This window comes from Meleagris gallopavo, chromosome 5 (genome assembly GCF_000146605.3).
Source record: "Meleagris gallopavo isolate NT-WF06-2002-E0010 breed Aviagen turkey brand Nicholas breeding stock chromosome 5, Turkey_5.1, whole genome shotgun sequence".
NCBI classification, from domain to species: Eukaryota; Metazoa; Chordata; class Aves; order Galliformes; family Phasianidae; genus Meleagris; species Meleagris gallopavo.
The window spans coordinates 33,541,460-33,552,652 of record NC_015015.2 but is presented as its reverse complement, the minus strand read 5'-3'; the positions used below and the strand labels follow the sequence as shown (position 1 = coordinate 33,552,652).

The window sequence follows — 11,193 nt, the reverse complement described above, 5'->3', positions numbered from 1 at the left end:
TATCAACAGAATTTTATAAGGAGAGAGAGTGTGAAATTGATAGTGGATCGGCCTTACCGCAACGCTGAGATGAGAAGCGCAGGCAGAGAAGCGCAGGCGAGAAGCGCAGGCAGAGAAGCGCAAGCGAAGCAGCGCAGGCAGAGAAGCGCAAGCGAAGCAGCGCAGGCAGAGAAGAAGAGCATCAGGTGACCTTGCCGGGAGTTATATCTCCTCGCTGACCGCAAAGCCCCCTGGGGAAACGTAGCTGCTCTTCTCCGCTGGACAGGCACCCGGAACTTGAGCATCAGCAGTCAAACCCCCAGTGCATTGCATGATGTTATGATGTGGAATACCGATAATGAAAAATCATGAAACCATGACAATCCTGTAACCTGCTCTAAAGACATCTGCATTGAGATCTGCATCACTATCTTCTGAACCCCTGAAAGCAACAGTGCTGAAGGAAATAAAGGTATGCTAAACAAGTCTATGGAGCCTTGAATTCACAGCAACCAATTAACGAGAGTAAAAAAAAAAAGTATAGTCAAATTTGTAATACAAAAAAAGAAGCCCTTCCAAAAAGAATGAAAAATACCCACAATAGACAGCAGGGGAAATTCTATATAAATTGCTAAATTGTAATCCATGTTAGAACACATGGATTTGTAAATCTTAATCACTGTCTGCGATGTCGGTCTTATTCAAAAACACAATAGACTTATTTTTACACTAGCTGAGTGTAAAAGAGTTGACCTCAACTAAGACACTGTACTACACCAACCAAACTGAAATGCAAATGTAAACTGATGGCATCATTTCCAATTTTATGAAGTTCAGATAGAAGTAGTAACAAGATGAACTGAGCAACTGTGGTAGTGATGTGATTTTAGAACTCAACATGCAATCTTCAGCTAGGAGGCTGTAAAAAAAAAAAAATCAGTCTTAAAAATTTAAAAAACACCCTATAGTTCATTGTTTGAAGAGGCATGGGAAAGGAATTTAATCTCCCTTATGGCATATAAAGAGAATCTGTACTGCTTGTTCTTGGTTTTAAGTAATTTCCTTTATCTTAATTCAACATCTTGTCTATTTCAACTTACCTCAAAATTGAAAAGGTATGAAAACAACTTATAACAACTTATAACAGCTTATAACAACCATATTTAACTGAAAACTTATTCAAATACTGAATAAAAAAATAAATATTTATTCTTAGTTCTTCAATTTGTTACACTCCCACAAAAATAAGAACATTGCTATCAGCAAAAAAATCTTTTTTAAGCACCTTTTACATTCTGAGAAGCCACACTAGGAAAAAAAATCTATCTAAATTAAGGTTTCCATTTACTGATGCAGTATATCAATTAGAAACAACTTGTGATCTTCCATAAACATACTTCAACGCAACTTAGAAAACTAGGAAATGCAGGACTAAAGTGAATTCCAACACCACTTTTCTGCAAGAGAGGACAGTGCAGTAGCACCACAACCAGTGACACTTCTGAAGGCAGTATAGAATTCTGGGGGAAAATGGCACAAAATCTCAAGAAGATCAAGAATCTATTGATCTCTTTGTTAAGTGAGTGAAAAGCAATCAACAATATACCACCATATATTAAAACAACTCATAATCTACACCTCTTGGATTTCATAGTTTTATTGCCTTTACACACAAGATTTAATGTGAAATTCTACCTTACCAAAAATTTCGTGCCACTGTTATACTACACATCATTGCTAAAAACCTCGGTAGTAAAAAGCCCTCCTGATCTGCTACCAGTACTCCAAAAGTAATGCCTACTTTATTATGCTGGCTGACGACATCACAGGCAAATTTTGATTAGATGGCAGTAGAAGTTGAACATTACCACCAGCATTCCATTACATTTTCTTGCTGTGTGACAGATGGCAGCAAAGGGGCACTGACAGAATGGCATCTAACATGAAAATGCCATTTTGTGGATGTGAAGAAAAGGTGTGGAACTGAATTCCTTCATGAGGAAAAAACTGCAACCACTGACATTCTCTTCAATGCTTCCTGAATGTTTATGGAGACCCAGCAGTAAATGTGAGCACAGTGAGGCAGCTGGTAGTGCATTTATGCACTGGCAACAGCGGGTCACCTCCTCTAGTGCAGATCTGTATGTGTGGCATGCAGGCTCTTATTCACGGCTGGCAAAAGTGCATATCTAATGGTGGTGACTGTTGAAGAATAGTCTTTGGTAGCTGAGAATTTATTCTATCAAGTAATGTCATTGTGATGATCTTTGTAGCTGTTGTAGTTTCCACGGAAATAAACAGGAGACATTATTTTGTACTGACCTGTGTGTGCAACATGCACTAAATTCCAATACCAAGAGTTGGTCTCAATGATGTTTGTGGGTCCCTTTCAACTCACAATATCCTATGATTCTTTGAGAAAATGGGCTTGACTCATGATTTTCTTCTCATCATACATTAGAAGTCACAGATAAGCAAAAGCAATAGAAGACTCATACTTCTTAAGTGAAAAAATTATTAAATCTTTTGTCACAGTTATGTTGATTTGTATAACCTTTCACCACTCAACACAACCACAGAGAGCAGAATAAATCCCCAGAAATAATTAACAATTCGGGGGCAACAGCATTGCAGCTGGATTAACATTTGAGTTTCATATATGTCAAAACACTTAGGTTTTTCTAAACTTGACATCATGGAAGCTTGTGAGGTACCAGCACATAGTTTTAGCACTAGATTTAACTTTTTCAGACATTCAGGCTTGTAGATATATGAGTAACTATCATTACTATCATTAACAAGACTGCACCTTACAAAATAAATATACTATTTGCCTGATTTTAAAATGACTCCGTCTATCCCACTAAGTTCCTAACATTCATTGGACAGGTTACTAGCAATTGCTTTTGTTGAAGTATGTCAGACAGGTAATACCATTACACTCTATTAGATCTCATGAGATGCTAAGCAGATCCTTTCACTAGCCGTATTTCTAACTCCTGCTTAAGCCAATGGGATTAGAAGGCAACCTATATATCTCAAGACTGATTTGTCAAAGTTCATATCACCTACAAAAACTCAAATTCATAACACAAGAGGAAAATTAATGCATCAGTGCACTATAGTGCTGCACAGTTTAACTGAATACATGCTGTGCATTAACAGCATTGCCAGCTTCTAATTAAAAAGCAATCATGAAGAAAAATTATTTTATTGTATTAACATTAGTATGTAGCAGCTAGAGACAAAGGAACTACTTTTCTGTATTAGCCTTAACAGTCTTTGGCGTACCTGCCTTTCTTTCCAGAATACTGAAATAGTTGACTTCTCAATCTTTATGAAGCTTAGTTGAAAAGAATGCAACACAATCTCAATAACAGACATGCTAAAAATCCCTGGCAGTACTTTTTCCCATCACTAAGCTACTGACACAATAGTTACTTAGTGTGTTATAAAAACAATAGAATTTTTACCATTGTTATTAAAAAATTACTTCTCTAACGCTACCAGACTTTATTTCAAATCTCAGAAGCAGTCAAATGATACCTGCAATTGGAATATTCTGTGAGATTGACAGCTGTACATCCCCTGTCCCAGGTGGCATATCAATTACCAAATAGTCCAGTTGACCCCAGTCAACCTAGAAGGAAACAATAAAATATGTTGGACTTTTGAAGGGCTCTTATTTAAGGCACTCTAAAGGACACAAGGACTGAAATAAAACATGCTATGTAGAACAGGTAAACTCAAGGACACCACAAAGAATGATACGGAGACAATGTCATTTGTTGTGTAACAAATATTGCTTAGGAACTATTTCCATCAATTTTTGACTAATTTTGCTTACAACTTATCAGTTCTTTGAAATTATCTACAATCTCCTCAGCAAATCCTTTTTTGGTTGTTTCTGTAAGGTTATTCATGCATGGAGAACTATTGGTACTGAATGTGCTGCTATTTAATAAACAGCTATTTTTCCTAGTAAAAAAAAATGATTTGTTAAATTAAAGTCACCAGGTATAATACACAGATCTACAATGTACACAAGACATCCGAGAATAAATCAAGACTAATGGGGCATCAAATGAAAGTGATGAAAGGTCCTAGGCTCAAATTCTGGAATTGCTGTGATTATTTATGTTCTTGACCAGTACAGACTTCCTGGTGAGCTAAATAACTCTCTTTGAAATGCTCAGTACTTCAGTGCTCATTCTCTGTGAGCTCCAATCCAGGGGAGCTGTTGAGCAATGAAGCCCCTCCTAACCCAGGGAGGGAAATAGTACTACTCCATATTATGTAAAGCCAAGCTATGCTTTGCCTAAACATTTCCCAGTGGCAAACTAAGCCTCAAGAGACCCATGATTTGACTCTGACACAGTGTAGGTTAATACCAGTGCACTCTTCCTAGCCAGCAATAGTGATATGAGGTCTTTTGTCTCTGCAGTACAGAAGCCTTAGAAATCATAGCCACATTAAGAACAATGAAGATGCATAAATGTCCCTTCACTCTTCTTGTCCACACAATGTGATTAGATGCTGCATCTGATTCAACTACAGATGGAGTCTATGACCTCCACAAAATAAGAAAATGCCAAACAAAAATAGAATTTTATCTTCTCTTTTATTTTGCACATTTCCTTAGTGTCAACTGAACAGCAAAAGCAATTGCCATTTTTGCCTGTTGCCAGTTATTGTTCTGGAGTGTCAGACTTCCTCAAGGGAATGTTCATCAAGTCTTCGTACAGATGAAGATGCTGGGGAAGCACAAATGATGCTAAATCCAGCCCACTAATACAGTGTAGCAGTCCAGCAAGAAAGAGAATGGTTCAGGGCTGACTGATAAAGACAGAAGATTTCAAAGCACTTCCTGGAAAAGGTGGATGGGTGAGTTACCAAATCTTACTTTCGGCATCTAAATTAGGGACTCTGAATTTATATCAGGCCCTCCTCCCATTCCTCTTTCCTTTACAAACGCTGCAGAAATGCTAAATAGTGCCAAAGACCATTTCTAGCTAAACAGAAAATGCTACTTTTTTTAACCACAGCAAACACTGCATATGCTTTTTTATATTTAGCATTAATCTATATTATAATACTATAAATATTTTGTCAGTGAAAATGACATATGCTGAGCAGATTTCTTAAGTAATTAACATTCATAATCACATCGAGATTTTAATTCCAAGGAAGAATCTCACTTATGTGCAAAAGTGTACACCCTAAACATAAGCATGAGATACAGAAGCCAGATTATTTTAAATATCTACCATTTTTACTTATTTTTATCTTGTTTTGTAATTAGCAATATTAATTACATACCAGTGCTTGAAGATGTCTCCTTTTCCAGATAAAATTATCTTTGCTCACACGAAGCCATGAACTTCAAATATCTATGCTTCTTAATTAAAAATTAACTATTACAAAGGTGACAACTTGAAAGGTTATTGATACAGATGCTATAAAACAGCCGCAGCTTACAAGAGAAAAGTCAAATTCCTTTAAGATTTTCAGCTGCCCTAAAACACATCTGCCATAAAAAGGTATATATTTAAGTATACAAGAATAGAGCCTTCATGATAATCACAGCTATTTTGTAACAATAATGAGTGTTTAGTTCATACAAAGGTTTACATCAAAATGACTTTTTTCCCTTGTGTCTTTATAATGCATGATCTTGGCATCTCTTGTTAAGCCCAAATTTACCAGTCCACTCATCGTGTTCTCCTTCCTTAAATCCTTCGGTGGAAATAACCTCATTTTTTGCCTTCTGCCTTGCAGCAAGATGCAGTCCTGAAACACTTGCAACTGTCCATCCCTACTGTTATTCTGACTCTCTAACCTAGTCTGCCAAAACCAGTTATGGTTGTAGAAAAACTTAGATACTGAGTAGTTTCTAGTTCTTTACTACATAACCTCAAAGAATACTGCAAAATAGTTCAAAAATAAACAAACAAACAACAAAAAACAACCCTCACCACCTTTACCAGAGATGACTGAATAAGCTGTTTTCAAAATTCACTTTGTAGAACTGGAGAAAGGGTAAAGAAATTTAAATGTATTAGAGTTATCTGCCTCAACCTTGCTTAGTAAGTGACCCATAACAAGAATTTCCTGGATTGTATTATAAGTAATTATAAGTAATGATTTTTGTTCAAGTTATGAACCTCTGTGAACAGATGTTAACAATGGAATTTTAAGCACATGGTGAACCTCATGGTAAATCTTATTGCTAGGCAACAGAAAAAATACTCTTAACACAGGGCAATTACATTATAATGCTTTAGCTAATTTACGGCACTGAAATCACCTTATTTCTTTATTTTCTTCAAATTAATAGATTGAAAAAATTATAGCAGAACACAATTAATTTGATGAAGATAATTCCTATAAATCTGACAAGGAAAAAAAAGGAGAAAATACACCAACATAGCAGCAGTGTAAAGGACATTTTGCTGCTTTACACAGTAGCAGCAAGACAGGCTCCTGTCATGCTAGATCAAAACTAAAACAAGAAATATATCTAGAAGTGCATGTGTTGAATATGTACCAGAATCATCCTCCAAATAACTTAGAATTGCACCAGTACAACTCCTGGAAGTTGGACGCCAAACTGGATTGGAAAACTGCTCCTTATTCAAAAGGACTTTTTTTTTTTTTTAAATAGTTAAAGATAAGTAAGCTAGTGTCTTTGCCTAGGAGCGAACAATATCCTGTAGCCAGTATAGATCTATTCGGATGCAGGCTGGAGAATTCTGCACCTCACCACATTTCACTCTGCAGACTTCCGCTTACTGCAGAATAGGAATATGATGAACACTGGAGCTCGGTTTCTCCTCCAACACTCTCCCAGAGGAGAATGCAATACGACAGGCTTTTATTAAACATATTATTGAATATAATTTGGAAGGTGTAACTATTTGTTATAGAAATGCACACTATAAATGCACACTATTAAATGAGAAAAAAAATCCAAGACTTTTACTAAATATTGATAAAGCAGAAAGAGACATTTTTAATTAACTTAGAATTGGAACATATAATCATAGGAGAGGCATTCTGAAGTCTGTTACTGACATTCTTTCAACATTATTAAAATGGGATGTATAATCAAGCTGTGATACAAAACAAATTCGAACGCAAATCCTGTTTATATGCAAGAATTCACCAACCCAGGATCATCAGTCCTCATGTTCTATGGTTCTAAGTGTGCCTGCATGCAAACGTCCTTGCATACTAGTAAATGAGCTCAGCTTAACAGCATGTTACACTAAAGGAGTTCCTTTTGCAAGCACTAAGCAGACAGCAGTTACAAAAGCCTGCCTTGTAGCATCTGTAACCTGTCATCACTTCCACCAATGTCTAAGAGTGCTAAAACCTTCAATGTTCTAATATATACAGTGTGTAAAACATTTCAAACCATAGAAATATAATTTTGCTTTCCTTAAATATATCATAAAGCTTTTTTAAAAAAAGATGAAACTTGACATTTATTGTTAAGCAACATAATTAAGTGCCATGTGCTTCTGTGTTTTTTTCCCTTGCTCAGAAACACCATGAATGCTTCCATGTAAATTACTTGAATCAATCACTGTTTATGTGACAATTCATAATCAAAGCACCAGATATGCATTTTGAGCAAGGGTTCCAAATACCAAGACAAACCTCAGATAGAGTATAGAAAAAAAATACGGCATTTCTGTTGAGGAATTAAGCCTGAGAATCCTGTGTGCGTTATGACAGAATATTAGTACAGAAGAAGGATTGCTGCTTGTGGTTTTGAAGTAATCCTGGTGTTTGGTAAATAACAGAAGATATTATTTATTTGCTCTTACTAAGAGGAATACATGCAGAGTTTCAATCAAGCAGCACTGCAGGTGCAGACTTGGCAGCAGCCAGCCAAGCTCTGAACAGCAGTATCAGAAAAGTTAAAAGCTACATTGCAGACAGCCTAAGGTCTATTCCTGCCTACCTCCACACCTCTTAACTACTGTGTTGGATATATATACATGATTTTGTGCAGGAAAACAGCTGAACAGAACAAGGCTCAAAAAATTTGTTGTAAACTCAGTATGAATATGCATAGAAGTTTTCATATATCTGTTAACACATGAAACAAACATTAAAAATTAATTCCCTGAAAATTTACTTAAATAGTCTGTCAAAGATATATAGACAGTGGGGATTAAAATGCAGCTTCACGTTATATGAAAACAGATTATTCATAGTATGATGAAACTTACAATACTGTAATTTAAAAAAAAAAACAAAACTTATTCTCACAAATATTTGATAAACTAAAGAAAAGGAGATGCTCAATCCCGACAGAAACTTTCTCTCCACTACTGAAATAATTACTTGCACCACAGCAGCTTCTTTCACTATAGCAGGAGATTCCATAGTGCTTAATGCAACTTGACACTTTCTGAATGAAGAACACTGCTACTCTGACTTGTCCTATGAAGCTTAACCAATCTTGAAGACTTGCAATTTACCACCACAAAAAACCAATGCACTGCAGTAATTCAAATTCCCTCTAAGGTATTTTTGAGCAGTCACTTTTCTTTTTCTTTTGCCAAAGTTCAGAGAGAAATTGGGGTGAAGTCTCAGAACAGTTTTCTCCAACAATTTCCATAAGGAGAAGGAAATTCTCCTATTCTGCTCAAATATAAACTTTAAGTGCCTAGAAATCAGAGCTGTGTTCAAGTCAACCACTGAAATGGGAACTGGCCTCCTCCTCCCTGATTTTATTATTATTATTATTATTATTATTATTAAACAGCATTAAGATCTGAAGGCAGATGAAGAATATGATGCAGTAAGCCTGAGGTTTCTATCACCCTCACCAACACAAACCCACCTAAATTATTATAACCCAGAATACACAATAACAAGGAGTTTGAGGATAGGGACACCAGGCTCCTACCCAACCACAGGAAGACCAGCCAAGGCTGCAGCCTCAGAGGCACTGAGATGTAGAATAGCTTGACATGTCCTCAAGAGTCTGTGGCTGGTTCACTGGAGATAACTGAAAAGGAGTAGCTTTGTGCATCCCCACAACAATTGCTGGAGATAGTATCAGCAATATTGTGCATAGAAATTTCCCACTACATTTGAGTTATTACTATGGAAGAGCCTTTTTGAGATGAAACTCTTATATCACAGTGATTCAAAACACTTGCTCTCTAAAAGACAGTTTGAGAAACAAACTGTGTTATGCAATCAGTCTTGAGATTGATCATTCTTCTGATGCTCTCTACCCTTGACCCACAAACAGCCTATACTATATAACACAGAACACTTTTCTTTAGAAATATACCTTCTTCCCGTTCAGTGACATAAAATTGTCTGCAGTTCAGCTTCTCAATAATGATGTTCAGAAAATAATTGTGGAAGACAATTTTCTCTTCTTATGCCTTTCAGCAATAAAGTTAAGCAAAAAAAAAAAAAAGTAACATAAACCCAAACAAATTAGAAGAAAGAGAGTTAGTATCACATCATCCAATTAAACTAATAACCATGTTGGTGCAATTGCTTTACGGATATCACCTAAACAATTAAGCCTCTTAGAGCTCTGCCTAAGTACAGAGGGACATCAGCATTATTTAACTATCAGTTAACAAACCACTTCTAAGGCAGTGTTATTATTATTATCCATTTCAACTCATAAGATTTACATATGCTGTCTGTGTAACTGATATCAAACGGGAAAAATTTATTAAACCAGCCCTCCACATATAATTTAGCCAGTATTTCTCAAATGATGTTAAGATCTGATGTATAATTCAAAACTGAATGCCTAAGCTATACAACAGAAAGCTATTTGCCTAATAGTCTTTACAAGTCATTTCACTTCTTCAAACTTCAGTTTATATTCTGGTTAAAAAAAGTAACTCTTCATTTATTAATAGGTTAATACAGGCACAATTCCGTGACTCACTGAGAAACTGATTTTACATTAGTACTTAAACTGAAAAATATTAAATTTAAAAAGTCAAAAAGATTTGTTAAGTGTATAATGCTTTTTTGTACAGAATACAGGGTTTCAAGACACAAGTCATAATTACCTTCAAGAAAAAAGATGACAGAAGAAAATAACATCATAGATGTTGTTCAGATCACTTAAGATGCTGTTGAAGAAAGCTCTCCAATATTACCATAAAGAGAGTAATATAAGAATTGGAAAAGAATCAATTAGATGTAGATCACTGAACTGAGGCCAGAGATAGTAAATCTCAATACAGAGCTAGATTTTCTGTCTGGTGAGATGTTTCAACTCAAGGCTGCTTATTCTGAGGTTAGATAACATTAATTTTTAGCAATAAAATGTTACATGCATATATTTTGGAATAATCTGTTTTCCCACAAACATTGACAGAATTCTGCTGTCCAAACTTTTATGTACTTAAAATTCACAAGCATATGCTCCCTAGTCACTGAATTCTGAATAGTCTACCCTTGCTAATGAAATCAGCATTGGACTCTGCTCAGCTTACCCTGGAGTACAATAATCAATGCATCCAACAAGAAACAAGAAATCACAGCAAGGCCACATAATAAGTATACAGAACCTTTCGCTTCCACAGGAAGACTCAAGGGGGATGAGAGAGTGAAGATAGTGTAAGCAAGAACACAGGCAAGAGTAAATCACTGACTCACTGGGATTCTTAACCACGGCCTCGTCCATAGACTGTGAGCTGATACAAGTTTTCTGTTTAATGAACTGCCTTTAGGTTAGAAAGGAGCAAAGCCAACTACATACAGATTGTATTTACAAAGAGTAGAATACAAATGTGTATTAGAAGAGCAGACAAGATATAATAAACATAAATAAATTTAAGAATTGTGTATACAGTTGCAAAACGTACATAACTTTTCAATTTAAAGATGCGCTTACTGTTAGGGTAGTCAAAGCATTTACTACGGATTAGACAAAAAAAAAATCTATGAAAGCTTCATACATAAGATTGCCAAAATAATTGCCATGCTTGCAGATCCATGCTTTTGCATCCACCCATGCCCTCAGTTCTAATTCTGCAACAATAAATCAGAAGTGTTATTTGTAATCTAAAGCTAATTAAAATAATCTGCTGAAAATGCTGATACCATGAATTTAGGGTCATCAAATGATTACTGGCAGGTTCTGTATTTTCATCTCCGTTCTAGATTTTTATTCAACTCCAATTCTTACTTCTTAATTAATATACAGAAAAAAAA

At 35.7% G+C, this 11,193-nt stretch overlaps 1 protein-coding gene across 1 annotated transcript in view; it reads right to left on the bottom strand.

Moving 5' to 3' along the window:
* Positions 1-11,193, bottom strand: part of NUBPL (nucleotide binding protein like) — a gene marked incomplete at its 5' end in the record, with an annotated part of 81,692 nt that overhangs the window by 30,099 nt on the left and 40,400 nt on the right. Inside the window, one exon of the mRNA XM_010711664.3 lies at positions 3,526-3,619. Coding sequence (XP_010709966.1) covers positions 3,526-3,619 — 94 coding nt within the window. The remainder of the gene's footprint in view (positions 1-3,525; positions 3,620-11,193) is intronic.